This window comes from Pristiophorus japonicus, unplaced genomic scaffold (assembly GCF_044704955.1).
Source record: "Pristiophorus japonicus isolate sPriJap1 unplaced genomic scaffold, sPriJap1.hap1 HAP1_SCAFFOLD_267, whole genome shotgun sequence".
NCBI lineage: Eukaryota > Metazoa > Chordata > Chondrichthyes > Pristiophoridae > Pristiophorus > Pristiophorus japonicus.
Window position 1 is genome coordinate 88,313 of NW_027252417.1, and position 17,371 is coordinate 105,683.

Sequence of the window (17,371 nt, forward strand, 5' to 3'; positions counted from 1 at the left end):
CCAGAAACAGTAAAATTAGCTGCTCCAGGAGCAGTGGAATTAGCAGCTACAGAAACAGTGGCATTATCGGCGTCAGAAGCAGTGGAATTAGCAGCTCCAGGAACTGGGGAATTTCAACACCAGAAACATTGAAATTAGCAGCTCCAGGATCAGAGTAATTGGCTACCGAAACAGTGGAATTAGCTCTAGAAACTGTGGACTTAGCATTACCAGGAACATTGGAATTAGCTTGAGAAACATTGGAATTACCAGATCCAGGAACAGAGGAATTAGCTTCAGAAACATTGGAAATCAGAAGCTCCAAAAACAAGGGAATTAGCAGCACCAGGAACACTGGATTTAGTCGCTCCAGGAAGAGTGGAAAGAGCAGCTTCAGGGATAGTGAAATTAGCAGCTCCAGAAAGAGTGCCATTAGTTCCAGAACAGAAGAATTAGCAGCCTCAGAAACAATGGAATTAATTTCTGAAACAGGAGAAATATCAGCTCCAGAAACAAAGGAATTAGCTGCTTCAGAAATAGTGAAATTAGAAGCACCAGAAACAAGGTAATTTGCAGCTCCAGAAACACCGAACGTATCCGCTCCAGGACCAGTGGAATTAATATTCCAGAAACAGTGGAATTAGCTGCACCAGGAACAGTGGAAATTGTTACAGAAACAGTGCAATTAGCTCCAGGAACAGTGAAAGGAGTTCCAGAAACTGTGGATTTAGTCCCAGAAACAGTGCAATTAGCTCCAGAAACAGTTGAGTTAGATTCAGAAACAGTGGAATTAGCAGCTCCAGAAACAGTGAAATTAGCTTCAAAAACAATGAAATTAGCAGCTTCAGAAACAGAGGAATTCGCTGCAGAAACAGTGGAAGTAGCAGCTCCAGGAACAGTAAAATTAGCAGCTCCGGAAGAAGGGGAATTAGCAGCTCCAGAAAGAAGAGAATGAGCAGCTCCAGGAACAGTGGACTTGCCAGCTCCAAAAACAGTGGAATTAGCAGCTCCACGAATAGTGGGATTAGCAGCTCCAGCAACAGTGCAATTAGCAGCTCCAGAAACATTAAAATTAGCAGCTCCAGTAGCAGTGGAATTAGCAGCTCCAGGAACTGGGGAATTTCAACACAAGAAACATTGAAATAAGCAGCTCCAGGATCAGAGTAATTGGCTCCCGAAACAGTGGAATTAGCTCGAGAAACAGTGGACTTAGCATTACCAGGAACATTGGAATTAGCTTCAGAAATATTGGAATTCGCGGATCCAGCAACAGTGGAATTAGCTTCAGAAACTTTGGATCTAGCAGGTCCAGGAATAGTGGAATTAGATTTTTAAACATTGGAATTAGCAGCTCAGAAACAGTGGAATTAGCAACTCCATAAACAGTGGAATTAGTTTTAGAAACAGTGGAATTATCTCCAGACACAGTAGAATTAGCAGCTGCAGGAACACTGGGATTAACAGCTCTAGAGACAGGGGGATTAGCTCAAGAAGCATGGATTCAGATCTCCAGAAACAGGGGAATTATCAGCTATATGAACAGTGGCAGTAGCTTAAGAAACAGTGGAATTAGCAGCTGCAGGAACATTGGGATTAGCAGCTCCAGAAACTGGGGAATTATCGACTTCAGAAACAGTACAATGGGCAGCTCCAGGAACAGTGGAATTAGCAACTCCAGGAACAGTGGAATTAGCAGCTCCAGAAATTGGGGAATTATCAACTCCAGGATGAATGGAATTAGCAGCTCCAGAATCAGTGGTATTAGCTCCAGAAACAGTGGAATTAGCTTCAGAAACATTGTAATTAGCAGAAACAGGAACAGTGAAATTAGCTTCAGAAACATTGGAATTAGCTCCAGAAACAGGGGAATTACCTTCACAAACAGTAGAATTAGCAGCTCCAGGAACAGTGGAATTAGCAGCTCCAGAAACAGTGGAATTAGTTTTAGAAACAATGGAATTATCTCCAGTCACAGTAGAATTAGCAGCTCCAGGAACACTGGGATTAACATCTCCAGAAACAGGGGGATTAATTCAAGAAGCATGGATTCAGCATTTCAAGAAACAGGGGAATTATCAGCTCCAGGAACAGTGGAAGTAGCTTCAGAAACAGTAGAATCAGCAGCTGCAGGAACATTGGGATTAGCAGCTCCAGAAACTGGGCAATTTTCGACTTCAGAAACAGTGCAATGGGCAGCTCCAGGAACAGTGGAATTAGCAGCTCCAGGAACAGTGCAATTAGCAGCTCCAGAAATTGGGGAATTATCAACTCCAGGATGAATGGAATTAGCAGCTCCAGAGTTAGGGAATTAGCAACTCCAAGAATAGTGGAATTAGCAGCACCAGAAACAGGATAATTATCTCCAGAAATAGGCAATTAGCTCCATAAACAGGGAATTAACAGCACCAGGAACGGTCGAAATAGCTACTCCATTAACAGTTGAATTAGCAGCTCCAGGAATAGTGTCAAGAACTGCTGCAGAAACAGAGGATTTAGCTTCAGAAACTGTGAAATTTGCAGCTCCAGAAACAGTGGACAGAGCAGCTCCATAAACAGTGGAAATAGCAGTAAAACAAACAGTGGAATTAGTTTCAGAAACAGTGGAATTAGCTCCAGCAACAGTGGTAGTAGCAGCTCCAGGGATAGCGAAATTAGCAGCTCCAGGAACAGTGGAATTAGCAGCTCCGGAAACAATGGAATTAGGTCCAGATACAGGAGAAATAACTGCTACGGAAACAGAGGAATTAACAGCTTCAGAAAAAGTGAAATCAGAAGCTCCAAAAACAAGGGAATTAGCAGTACCAGGAACACTGGATTTAGTCGCTCCAGGAAGATTGGGAAGAGCAGCTCCAGGGATAGTGGAATTAGCAGCTCCAGAAAGAGTGCCATTAGCTCCAGAACAGAAGAATTAGCAGCCCCAGAAACAGTGGAATTAATTTCTGAAACAGGAGAAATATCAGTTCCAGAAACAAAGGAATTAGCAGCTTCAGAAATAATGAATTTAGAAGCACCAGAAACAAGGAAATTTGCAGCTCAAGAAACACCGAACGTATCCGCTCCAGGACCAGTGGAATTAATATTCCAGAAACAGTGGAATTAGCTGCGCCAGGAACAGTGGCAATTGTTCCAGAAACAGTGCAATTAGCTCCAGGAACAGTGAGAGTAGCTCCAGAAACAGTGGATTTAGTTCCAGAAACAGTGCAATTAGCAAAGAAACAGTTGAGTTAGATTCAGAAACAGTGGAATTAGCAGCTCCAGAAACAGTAAAATTAGCTTCAGAAACATTGAAATTAGCAGCTTCAGAAACAGAGGAATTCGCTCCAGAAACAGTGGAAGTAGCAGCTCCAGGAACAGTAAAATTAGCAGCTCCGGAGGAAGGGGAATTAGCAGCTCCAGAAAGAAGAGATAGAGCAGCTCTAGGAACAGTGGACTTGCCAGCTCCAGGAACAGTGGAATTAGCAGCTCCACGAATAGTGGGATTAGCAGCTCCAGCAACAGTGCAATTAGCAGCTCCAGAAACAGTAAAATTAGCAGGTCCAGGAGCAGTGAAATTAGCAGCTCCAGGAACTGGGGAATTTCAACACCAGAAACATTGAAATTAGCAGCTCCAGGATCAGAGTAATTGGCTCCCGAAATAGTGGAATTAGCTCGAGAAACAGTGGACTGAGCATTACCAGGAACATTGGAATTTGCTTCAGAAACATTGGAATTAGCAGATGCAGGAAGAGTGGAATTAGCTTCAGAAACATTGGAATTCGTGGATCCAGCAACAGTGGAATTAGCATCAGAAACTTTGGATATAGCAGGTTCAGAAACAGTGGAATTAGCGTAATAAACATTGGAATTAGCAGCTCCAGAATCAGTGGAATTAGCAACTCCAGAAACAGTGGAATTAGTTTTAGAAACAGTGGAATTATCTCCAGACACAGTAGAATTAGCAGCTCCAGGAACACTGGGATTAACAGCTCCATAAACAGGGGGATTAGCTCAAGAAGCATGGATTCAGCATCTCCAGAAAAAGGGGAATTATCTGCTCCAGTAACAGTGGAAGTAGTTTCAGAAACAGTGGAATTAGTAGCTGCAGGAACATTGGGATTAGCAGCTCCAGAAACTGGGGAATTATCGACTTCAGAAACAGTTCAATGGACAGCTCCAGGAACAGTGGAATTAGCAGCTCCAGGAACAGTGGAATTAGCAGCTCCAGAAATTGGGGAATTATCAACTCCAGGATCAATGGAATTAGCAGCTCCAGAATTAGGGAATTAGCACCTCCAAGAATAGTGGAATAACAGCACCAGAAACAGGATAATTAGCTTCAGAAATAGGCAATTAGCTCCATAAACAGGGAATTAACAGCACAAGGAACGGTCGAAATAGCTACTCCATGAACAGTTGAATTAGCAGCTCCAGGAACAGTGGAGTTAGCAACTCCAGAAACAGTGGAATTACATTCAGAAACAGCAGAATTAGGTCCAGAAAAAGTGAAATTTGCAGCTCAAGAAATAGTGGAATTAACTCCAGAAATAGTGGATAAAGCAACACCAGGGATAGTCAAATTAGCAGCTCCAGAATCAGTGGTATTAGCTCCAGGAATAGTGTAATTATCTTCAGAAACATTGGAATTAGCTCCAGAAACAGGGGAATTACCTTCACAAACAGTAGAATTAGCAGCTCCAGGAACAGTGAAATTAGCATCTCCAGAAACAGTGGAATTAGTTTTAGAAACAGTGGAATTATCTCCAGACACAGTAGAATTAGCAGCTCAAGGAATACTGGGATTAACATCTTCAGAAACAGGGGGATTAACTCAAGAAGCATGGATTCAGCAAATCCAGAAACAGGGGAATTATCCGCTCCAGGAATAGTGGAAGTAGCTTCCGAAACAGTGGAATTAGCAGCTGCAGGAACATTGGGATTAGCAGCTCCAGAAACTGGGGAATTATCGACTTCAGAATCAGAAGAATGGGCAGCTCCAGGAACAGTGGAATTAGCAGCTCCAGAAATTGGGGAATTATCAACTCCAGGATCAATGAATTCGCAGCTCCAGAAATTGGGAATTAGCAACTCCCAGAATAGTGGAATTAGCAGCTCCATAAACAAGATAATCAGCTCCAGAAATAGGGATTTAGCACCATAAACAGGGAATTAAGAGCACCAGCAACGGTGGAAATAGCTACTCCATGAACAGTTGAATTAGCAGCTCCAGGAATAGTGACATTATCAGCTGCAGAAACAGAGGATTTAGCTTCAGAAATAGTGGCACTTGCAGCTCCAGTAACAGTGGAAATAGCAGCTCCATAAACAGTGGAATTAGCAGATCAAGAAACAGTGGAATTAGTTTCAGAAACAGTGGAATTAGCTCCAGAAACAGTGGAATTCGCAACTCCAGGGATAGTGGAATTAGCAGCTCCAGGAATAGTGACATTATCAGCTGCAGAAACAGAGGATTTAGCTTCAGAAACTGTGAAATTTGCAGCTCCAGAAACAGTGGACAGAGCAGCTCCATAAACAGTGGAAATAGCAGTAAAACAAACAGTGGAATTAGTTTCAGAAACAGTGGAATTAGCTCCAGCAACAGTGGTAGTAGCAGCTCCAGGGATAGCGAAATTAGCAGCTCCAGGAACAGTGGAATTAGCAGCTCCGGAAACAATGGAATTAGGTCCAGATACAGGAGAAATAACTGCTACGGAAACAGAGGAATTAACAGCTTCAGAAAAAGTGAAATCAGAAGCTCCAAAAACAAGGGAATTAGCAGTACCAGGAACACTGGATTTAGTCGCTCCAGGAAGATTGGGAAGAGCAGCTCCAGGGATAGTGGAATTAGCAGCTCCAGAAAGAGTGCCATTAGCTCCAGAACAGAAGAATTAGCAGCCCCAGAAACAGTGGAATTAATTTCTGAAACAGGAGAAATATCAGTTCCAGAAACAAAGGAATTAGCAGCTTCAGAAATAATGAATTTAGAAGCACCAGAAACAAGGAAATTTGCAGCTCAAGAAACACCGAACGTATCCGCTCCAGGACCAGTGGAATTAATATTCCAGAAACAGTGGAATTAGCTGCGCCAGGAACAGTGGCAATTGTTCCAGAAACAGTGCAATTAGCTCCAGGAACAGTGAGAGTAGCTCCAGAAACAGTGGATTTAGTTCCAGAAACAGTGCAATTAGCAAAGAAACAGTTGAGTTAGATTCAGAAACAGTGGAATTAGCAGCTCCAGAAACAGTAAAATTAGCTTCAGAAACATTGAAATTAGCAGCTTCAGAAACAGAGGAATTCGCTCCAGAAACAGTGGAAGTAGCAGCTCCAGGAACAGTAAAATTAGCAGCTCCGGAGGAAGGGGAATTAGCAGCTCCAGAAAGAAGAGATAGAGCAGCTCTAGGAACAGTGGACTTGCCAGCTCCAGGAACAGTGGAATTAGCAGCTCCACGAATAGTGGGATTAGCAGCTCCAGCAACAGTGCAATTAGCAGCTCCAGAAACAGTAAAATTAGCAGGTCCAGGAGCAGTGAAATTAGCAGCTCCAGGAACTGGGGAATTTCAACACCAGAAACATTGAAATTAGCAGCTCCAGGATCAGAGTAATTGGCTCCCGAAATAGTGGAATTAGCTCGAGAAACAGTGGACTGAGCATTACCAGGAACATTGGAATTTGCTTCAGAAACATTGGAATTAGCAGATGCAGGAAGAGTGGAATTAGCTTCAGAAACATTGGAATTCGTGGATCCAGCAACAGTGGAATTAGCATCAGAAACTTTGGATATAGCAGGTTCAGAAACAGTGGAATTAGCGTAATAAACATTGGAATTAGCAGCTCCAGAATCAGTGGAATTAGCAACTCCAGAAACAGTGGAATTAGTTTTAGAAACAGTGGAATTATCTCCAGACACAGTAGAATTAGCAGCTCCAGGAACACTGGGATTAACAGCTCCATAAACAGGGGGATTAGCTCAAGAAGCATGGATTCAGCATCTCCAGAAAAAGGGGAATTATCTGCTCCAGTAACAGTGGAAGTAGTTTCAGAAACAGTGGAATTAGTAGCTGCAGGAACATTGGGATTAGCAGCTCCAGAAACTGGGGAATTATCGACTTCAGAAACAGTTCAATGGACAGCTCCAGGAACAGTGGAATTAGCAGCTCCAGGAACAGTGGAATTAGCAGCTCCAGAAATTGGGGAATTATCAACTCCAGGATCAATGGAATTAGCAGCTCCAGAATTAGGGAATTAGCACCTCCAAGAATAGTGGAATAACAGCACCAGAAACAGGATAATTAGCTTCAGAAATAGGCAATTAGCTCCATAAACAGGGAATTAACAGCACAAGGAACGGTCGAAATAGCTACTCCATGAACAGTTGAATTAGCAGCTCCAGGAACAGTGGAGTTAGCAACTCCAGAAACAGTGGAATTACATTCAGAAACAGCAGAATTAGGTCCAGAAAAAGTGAAATTTGCAGCTCAAGAAATAGTGGAATTAACTCCAGAAATAGTGGATAAAGCAACACCAGGGATAGTCAAATTAGCAGCTCCAGAATCAGTGGTATTAGCTCCAGGAATAGTGTAATTATCTTCAGAAACATTGGAATTAGCTCCAGAAACAGGGGAATTACCTTCACAAACAGTAGAATTAGCAGCTCCAGGAACAGTGAAATTAGCATCTCCAGAAACAGTGGAATTAGTTTTAGAAACAGTGGAATTATCTCCAGACACAGTAGAATTAGCAGCTCAAGGAATACTGGGATTAACATCTTCAGAAACAGGGGGATTAACTCAAGAAGCATGGATTCAGCAAATCCAGAAACAGGGGAATTATCCGCTCCAGGAATAGTGGAAGTAGCTTCCGAAACAGTGGAATTAGCAGCTGCAGGAACATTGGGATTAGCAGCTCCAGAAACTGGGGAATTATCGACTTCAGAATCAGAAGAATGGGCAGCTCCAGGAACAGTGGAATTAGCAGCTCCAGAAATTGGGGAATTATCAACTCCAGGATCAATGAATTCGCAGCTCCAGAAATTGGGAATTAGCAACTCCCAGAATAGTGGAATTAGCAGCTCCATAAACAAGATAATCAGCTCCAGAAATAGGGATTTAGCACCATAAACAGGGAATTAAGAGCACCAGCAACGGTGGAAATAGCTACTCCATGAACAGTTGAATTAGCAGCTCCAGGAATAGTGACATTATCAGCTGCAGAAACAGAGGATTTAGCTTCAGAAATAGTGGCACTTGCAGCTCCAGTAACAGTGGAAATAGCAGCTCCATAAACAGTGGAATTAGCAGATCAAGAAACAGTGGAATTAGTTTCAGAAACAGTGGAATTAGCTCCAGAAACAGTGGAATTCGCAACTCCAGGGATAGTGGAATTAGCAGCTCCAGGAATAGTGGAATTAGCAGCTCCGGAAACAATGGAATTAACTCCAGATACAGGAGAACTAGCTGCTACGGAAAGAGAGGAATTAACAGCTTCAGAAAAGTGAAATCAGAAGCTCCAGAAACAAGCGAATTAGCAGCGCCAGGAATACTGGATTTAGTCGCTCCTGGAAGAGTGGAATTAGTAGCTCCAGGAATAGTGGAATTAGCAGCTCCAGAAAGAGTGACATTAGCTCCAAAAAAGAAGAATTAGCAGCCCCGAAACAGTGGAATTCGTTTCTGAAAAAGGGGAAATATAAGCTCCAGAAACAAAGAAATTAGCAGCTTCAGAAATAGTGAAATTAGAAGCACCAGAAATAAGGGAATTTGCAGCTCCAGAAACACCGAACGTATCCGCTCCAGGACCAGTGGAATTAATGTTCCAGAAACAGTGGAATTAGCTGCGCCAGGAACAGTGGAAATTGTTCCAGAAACAGTGCAATTGGCTCCAGGAACAGTGAAAGTAGCTCCAGAAACAGTGGAATTAGTTCCAGAAACAGTGCAATTAGCTCCAGAAACAGTTGAGTTAGCTTCAGAAAGAGTGGAATTAGCAGTTCCAGAAACAGTGAAATTAGCTTCAGAAACAGTGAAATTAGCAGCTTCAGAAATAGAGGAATTCGCTCCAGAAACAGTGGAATTAGCAGCTCCAGGAACAGTAAAATTAGCAGCTCCGGAGGAAGGGGAATTAGCAGCTCCAGAAAGAAGAGAATGAGCAGCTCCAGGAACAGTGCACTTGGCAGCTCCAGGAAGAGTGGAATTAGCAGCTCCAGGAACAATCTCTTAGCCAATTTCTGAACCATGACCCTAATCTCTGACACTTGACTGCACGTTCTGACAGGTGACACCATTCTCTGACCCCTGCCCCCACTCATTGTCGCACGACGCCAATCGATGGCCCAAAGTACTGACCCCTGAATCCACATTTTTACCGCTCACCCCACTCTCTGAAATCTTAGCCGATTTCTGACCCCTGTCCAAACTCACTGACCTCATTCATTGACACACATTTCTGACCCCTGATCCCACTCACTGACCCCAATCTCTGATTTCACTGTATCATTTATAATCCCACTTTCTGAGCCCACTCAATGATGCCCGACCCATTCACTCAGCCCATTCACTGAGCCCACTCACTGAGCCAACTCACTGACCCCTGACCCCACTCACTGGGCTCAATCACTGACCCCACTCTCTCAGCTGTGGGTACGGCCCCGTTTTTCCTGCCTGGATGGCAATCATTAAAACCATCCCCACCAGAGATGAGTGTCACTCCACGGAGCCGCATTACGTGGTGGAGAATATAGGCCAAATCGTGGGAAAGAACTACCTACGGTTTTACCCAATGGATCAGAACGCAATCAAAAGAAACAGAACTATGAGCGGGGGTTTCATTGATGGGTTGTCGTAGGGTAGGTACCCTGACTAGTTACTCACATTCATTAGCACAAGGTAGAAAATGAGGGTTGCGGATTTAACCAGGCAGCTTGATGTGTACTCGATATAAGTCCAACGGAGCCGAACCAATAATGTCTGCCGACCACGGTAGAGGCGAATACTGTGTGGTCACAAACCAGCAGATCTATGAATATGGCTAGTTAGAGTATAACATTACTAACACCAGCGTCTGCTTCACCTCCATCCGATCTGTAAACATAGGACGCTCAAGAAAGACCGACATTCATGCATGGCGATCGATCACCCTGAATCAAACGGATGAATTAAGGGCAGATCTGGGACTGTATGAGGAACACCTCGCAGCACCCATGTCCCATCGCCCAGAGGACCTAACTGTGATAAAGTTTCCCCAGAAGGAGAGTATAAAATCATAACACATCCGAAAGCTTCATCTTTCATGTGCTGATACTGCTACAATTGGGATTGTCCTTAATCTGCCTTGTAATGACACGTACAGCTTGTTCTAAATGTACGAATTAAAACAAGGTTAAAGCTTTAGTAAAGGAGCAGAGAACGCTACTGAGAGAGAGGGAGTCATATAGCTCAATGTGCACTCGGCTGATCGCCGCAATCGGGGTGGGGGCCGTAATGCAGTTTAGAATTTAGAAGGGTTGGTTACGTTGAGCGGAGTAGTCAAGGAGCAAAAGCGGGAATTGAAATAGGACATGGGCCTAGTATGTATCTGACACATTAATAGAGTTATAAAGTTGGCTATAAAAACATAGAAACATAGAAAGGAATAGGCCATTCGGCCCTTCGAGCCTGCACCATCATTCAATAAGATCATTGCTGATCATTCCCTCAGTACCCCTTTCCCGCTTTCTCTCCAAACCCCTTGATCCCGTTAGCCGTAAGGGCCACATCTAACTCCCTCTTGAAAATATCCAATTAACTGGCATCAACGAATCTGCGGCAGGGAATTCCACAGGTTAACATCTCTCTGAGTGAAGAAGTTTCTCCTCATCTCAGTCCTAAATGGCCTACCCCTTATCCTAAGACTGTGTCCCTGGTTGTGGACTTCCCCAACATCGGGAACATTCTTCCCGCATCTAACCTCTCCCATTCCGTCAGAATCTTATAACTTGCCATGAGATTCCCCTCTCATCCGTCTAAACTCCACTGTATAAAGGCCCAGTTGATCCTGTCTCTCCTCATATGTCAGTCTAGCCATCCCTGGAATCAGTCTAGTGAAGCTTCGCTGCACTCCCTCAATGGCAAGAACGTCCTTCCTCGGATTAGAAGACCAAAACGGAACACAATATTCCAGGTGAGGTCTCATCAAGGCCCTATACAATTGCAATAAGACCTCCCTGCTCCTATACTCAAATCCTCTCGCTATGAAGGCCAACATATCATTGCCTTCTTCACCGCCAGCTGTACCTGCATGCCAACTTTCAAAGACAGATGAACCATGACACCCAGATCTCGTTGCACCTCCCCTTTTTCTAATCTACCGCCACTCAGATAATATTCTGCCTTCGTGTTTTTGCCACCAAAGTGGCTAAACTCACATTTATCCACACTACACTGCATCTGCTATGCGTTTGCCCACTCACCTAACCTGTCCAAATCACCCATTAGCCTCTTAGCATCATCTTCACAGCTCACACCGCCACTCAGTTTAGTGTCATCAGCAAACTTGAAGATATGACCCTCAATTCCTTCATCCAAATCATGAACGTATATTGTGAAGAGCTGGGGCCCCAGCACTGGGCCCTGCGGCACCCAACTAGTCACTGCCTGCCATTCCGAAAAGCACCCGTTTATCCCGACTATCTGCTTCCTGTCTGCCAACCAGTTCTCTATCCACGTCAGTGCATTACCCCCAATACGATGTGTTTTAATTTTGTACACCAATCTCTTGTGTGGGACCTTGTCAAAAGCCTTTTGAAAGTCCAAATACACCACATCCACTGGTTCTCCCTTGTCCATTCTGCTCGTTGCATCCTCACAAAATTCCAGAAGATTCGTCAAGTATTATTTCCCTTTCATAAATCCATGCTGACTTCGACCGATCCTGTCAGTGCTTTACAAATGCGCTGCTACTTCCTCCTTAATAATAGATTCCAACATTTTTACCACTACTGATGTCAGGCTAAACGGTGTATAATTGCCCGTTTTATCTCTCCCACTTTTTTAAAAAGTGGTTTTACATTAGCCATTCTCCAGTCCATAGGAACTGATCCAGCGTCGAGAGACTCTTGGAAAATGATTAGCAATGCATCCACTATTTCTCGAGCCACCTCTTTAAGTACTCTGGGATGCATACAATCAGGCCCTGGGGATTTATCGGCCTTCAATCCCATCAATTTCCCCAACACAATTTCCCACCTAATTAGGATGTCCAACAGATCCTCCTTCTCACTAGACCCTCGGTACCCTAGTACATCTGGAAGGGCATTTGCGTTTTCCTTCGTGAAGACAGAACCAAAGTATTTGTTCAATTGGTCTGCATTTCTTTTTTCCCGATTATAAATTCACCTGATTCCGATTGCAAGGGACCTACGTTTGTCTTCACTACTCTTTTTCTCTTCACATATCTATAGAAGTTTTTGCAGTCAGTTTTTATGTTCCCAGCAAGCTTCCTCTCATACTTCATTTTCCCCCTCCTAATTAAACCCTTTGTGCTCCTCTGCTCATTTCTATATTTCTCTCAGTCCTCAGGTTTGCTTCTTTTTCTGGCTAATTTATAAGCCTCTTCCTTGGATCTAATACTATCCTTAATTTCCCTTGGTAGCCACGGTTGAGCCACGTTCTCTGTTTTATTTTTACTCCACTCTTGGATGCTCAACTGTTGAAGTTCATCCATGTGATCTATAAATGTTTGCCGTTGCCTATCCAATGTTAACCCTTTCAGTATCATTTGCCAGTCTATTCTAGCAAATTCACGCCTCATGCCATCAAAGTTAGCTTTCCTTAAGTTTAGGACACTAGTTTCTGAATCAACTGTGTCACTCTCAATGTTAATAAAGAATTCTACCAGCATATGGTCACACTTCCCCAAGTGGCCTCGCACAACAAGATTGCTAATTAGTCCCTTCTCATTACACATCAACAAATCGAGGATGGCCAGCTCTCTAGTCGGTTCCTCCACATATTAGTCAAGAAAACAATCCCTTATACACTCGAGGAACTCCTACTCTGGCCATGGCAACAAGGTTCATCAATTCCATGTTAATTCACACGTGGTTAAGACGAATGTTGAATAACAGGAAGTCTCGCTCGCCGCTGCTTAAAATTAAGGATATAAGCCTCATGCTCGAGCCTAAAGTCCTCAAATAGTTCAAAGTGTATCGTATGAGAAAAATAGGTCATATATCTGTGTCTGGGCGACAAAGGTCATGTAAAAGGAAAATGACTGTAATGTACAGTGCACACCTACTTGCTGCAATGTATAACTATCCCGGTCGAAGAAATTACCGAAGAATCGGGGAGGAGAGCTTCGTGAGCGGCTAATTAGCGACTATCTGATTTTCCTTTGGAATTGAATAAAGGAATCTTTGCCATTCAACAGAGTTCGAGTGTTGTATTCATCGGTTACAATGAATCACAGTTGGAATAGTTACAGAAACAGGGGAGTTACCTGAAGAAACAGAAGAATTAAGAGCGCCACAATTGGGATATGAGTAACTCCCCCAGAAAAAAATGAATTAGCTCCAGAAACCCGTTAAAAAGTCCAGGAACACGGGATGTATCTTCCCAATCAGCAGAATTAGCTCCAAAAACATGCACATTTAGAGATACAGAAATCATGGAATTTGGAGCAAAACAAACAGGAAATAAAGGAGATACTGATACAGGGGAATGGGGAGAGGGCAGCTTGAACATGGAAATTAGCATTAGCTCGACAAATTGGGAAATTTGGAGACAGGTCCAGAAACTCCGGAATTTTCTCCAGGACAAAGGTATGAGCTTCAGACAGTTGAAATAGCAGCAGAACCAGGAAAGTTACATGTGGAAACAGCAATTAGGAGCTTCACAAACTGTGATATTAGGACCAGCAGAAAAACAGATGAAGTAGGAGATCTCGGTGCACGGGAATTAACTCCAGAAACAGGGGAATTAGGTCTAGATAGAGAATAATTAGGCGTTACAGGAACTGGTGAATTAGCAGCTACCGAAACAGTAGAACTAGCTCCAGAAACAGAAGAATTGTGCGCTGCCGAAAACGGGGAATTAGGAGCTCAGGTACAAGGGAATTCACTTAGTATAGCGGAATTAGCTGGAGAAACATCAAAATTGGGTTTATACAGATGAGAGTTAGTGTAATAATTAGGTAAATTAGCTGTTCCTGTAGCAGGGTAATTAGACCAGCGCGCCATATGCAGAACACTTCTGAGCGTTATATATCGGTGGAATGTTAGCCTCAAGAGAACAGAATTAGACGCTTCATAAACAATGCGTTAGTAGCTTCAGAAACGCGGGTATTAAGATCTCCACAACAAGTGAAATATCTACAGAAACAGGGGAAATGGTCTTCCATAACTTGTGGTATTAGAAGCTCCAGCAACAGGGGTATTAGGAACACGCTAAACATGAGAATCAACAGTTACCAGAACAAGGGAATAAGCTCCACAAACAGGGTGAATAGTATCTTAGTAACTCCTTAAATATATGAATTAATTCCAGAAACAGGAAAATTAGCTCCATGAATATCGGAATTTACTGCACAAACCAGGTAATCATGCGCTTCAGAAACACCCGAATTAGGAGCAACAGAAAGAGTGGAATTATGTCCTGAAATATATAAATTACCTCCAGAAAGAGAAAATCGGATGCTCCAAGAACAGAGGGCATTTCGGCTACAGAAACACGGGAATCGTGCGATCCAGAACCAAGAGAAGTTTGGATCCATAAAGAATGTAATTTGGAGCAAAATAAACAGGAGATTTGTGAGATCCAGATAGAGCCGAATTAGGAGAGCGCCCCATCTACATGGAACGTAGGAGACAGCGCCAGGAACTGGGGAATTAGGGAGAGGTCCATAAAAAGGCGCCTTAGATTTTCTTTTAGCAGGGGAATTGGGAGAGTAAACCTTAAACAAGACAATTCGGTGCTATATATATTGAGGAAATAGTAGCCTCAGAAAAAGGTCAATTAGGTCTTCCATAAACAGTGGAAATTTGAGCTCCAGAAATTGCGCAATGAGTAGTTCCACAAAGAAGTGAAATAGCTCCAGAAACAAGGATAATTGGAACTCACGAAACTGGGGTATTAGGACCTGCAGCCACATTGAACTTAGCAGCTCCAGGAATAGAAGGCTTCTGCCCAGACCAAGATAATTAGTTCCAGAAACACTGGAATTAACTCCGCAAATCGGGGAATTAGGATTTCCATCAACACAGGAGCTCCGGAAATAGGGGAATTATCTCCAGAAATGTGGGAATTAGCTCTATCAAGATTTCCAGAAACAGAAGACTTTGCAGCTGCAGAAACAGTGTGTCTAGCTTCAGAAAAAAGAATAACGAGATTCAGAACCAAGGCAACTATGGTCCATAAAGAATGTAAATTGGAGCAAAAGATATAGGAGATCAAGATACAGGGAAATTAAGAGAGGGTAGCATCAACATGGAACATGGAGAGAGCACAAGAAAGTGAGAAATTTGGAGACAGGGGAATTAGCTCCAAAACAGGGGCATTGACGATCCTGAAACGACGGAGGTATGGTTCCACAAATAAATTAATTTGGAGCAAAGGAAATAGAAGCTTTAGGCGATCCCGATAAAGGTTAATGAGGAGAGGGCAGCATAAAGGTAGTAGTTTGGAGCAGGCTCTAGAAACTTGGAAATTTTGAGACAGCTTCAGAAACAAGTGAATTAGCTGATCCTGTAGCAGGGAAGTCAGGAGAGCGCACCATGAACAATACACATTGGAGCTCTATATATCGGGGAATTAGTGGCCACATGAAAAGGGCAATTAGGTGCAATATAAACAGAGCGATTTGAAGCCCCAGATACAGAAGAATTAGGAGCTGCAGGAATAGGAGAACTGGGACCTTCAGATATTGTGGTATTTGCTCCAGAAACATAGGTATTAGATCCAGAAACAGAGGAATTATGAGCTGCAGAGACAGAAGAACTATGACCTCTAGATATTGGGGAATTAGCACCAGAATCAAAGGTATTAGCTCAAGAAACAGATGAATTAGGAGCTGCACGACGAATGGAACTAGGTCATTCAGATATTGGAGCATTAGCTCATTCAACATAGGTATTAGCTTCAGAAACAGAGGAATTAGGAGCTGCAGGGACAGGAGAACTAGAAGCTTCAGATATTTAGGAATTAGCTCCAGAAACATAGGTATTTGCTCAAAAAAAATAGGAATTATGAGCTGCAGGGACAGGAGAACTGGGACCTTTAGTTATTGGGGAATTAACTCCAGAAAAATGTAGTAGCTTCAGAAACTGTTGAATTATCTACAGAAATAGGGGATTTACCTCCGGAAACAGGGACTACGAGTTTCACAAACTTGGAAATTCGGATATCCAGAAAAAATTTAATTAGCTCCACAAACAGGGGAATTAACTCCAGGAACAGGGCAATTTGTTACCGAAGAAAGAGGACAAGTCGGAGCTCAGTAACACGGGAATTAGCGCGGAAATAGAGCCATTGACTCCAGAAACAGTAGCATTATCTCTAGAAAGATGAAAAGTAAGAGTTTCAGTTTCAGTTTCTGCGCAGTTTCAGACACAGGGGAAGCAGGAGCTCCAGATGCGCGGGAATAATCACAGTTCAACGCAATTAGTTCCAGAAACAAGGAGTTGTGTTTAGAAATAGGAGAGTTATATCCAGAAACAGTTGAATTCGCTCTTCCTGTAGCAGGAGAATGGGAACGCGCAGGATAATAGGATATATCGAGGCAAACTAGTAGACATGTAACAAGGACAATTAATTGCTTCATATACTCTGCAAACTGGAGCTCCAGAAACAGGGGAATTTGGAGCTCCGCAAACAACTGAAACATGTCCAGAAATAAGGGAACTAGGACCTTCAGAGACTATGGCATTTTCTCCCGAAACAAACGTATTAGCTCATGAATCAGCTGAATTAGATAGAGGAACAGGGGAATTACTTCCAACAACAGGGATGTTAGGCTTCGCAGAAAGAGGGGAAGTAGGAGCTCCACGAACAGGGGAATTCGACGAGAAACAAGGGAATTAGCGCCAGAAACAGGAGAATTAGTTCTGGAAACTGTGGAGTTATGTCTTGAAAAATGAAAAGTAGGAGTTACAGAAACTGGTAAATTAGTAGCTTCAGAAACAGTGGAATTCGCTCGAGAAGCAGGTCAATGGGAAGCTACAAAGTTGTTTAGAAAGAGCAGAGATACCACTATAACGAAGTGTCCCTGTAGCAGGGGATTTAGGAGAGCGCAGGATGAGCAGCACATTTCGGAGATGTATATATATATAACTAGTAGACACTTAAGTACGACAATTACTTGCTTCTTCAACAGCGCACTTTGGAGCTCCAGAAAAAGGACAATTAGGAGCTCCACGAACAAATCAGATTCTCCAGAAAGAGGGGAACTAGGACCT

General features: G+C 43.1%; 1 protein-coding gene across 1 annotated transcript; it reads left to right on the plus strand.

Moving 5' to 3' along the window:
- Positions 1-449: 449 nt before the first annotated feature.
- On the plus strand, positions 450-3,079 carry LOC139247273 (sericin-2-like). The gene is made up of 2 exons (XM_070871585.1): positions 450-544; positions 2,500-3,079. The coding sequence occupies exons 1-2, from the start codon at positions 450-452 to the stop codon at positions 3,077-3,079; spliced, it is 675 nt and encodes a 224-aa protein (XP_070727686.1).
- Positions 3,080-17,371: the final 14,292 nt, after the last annotated feature.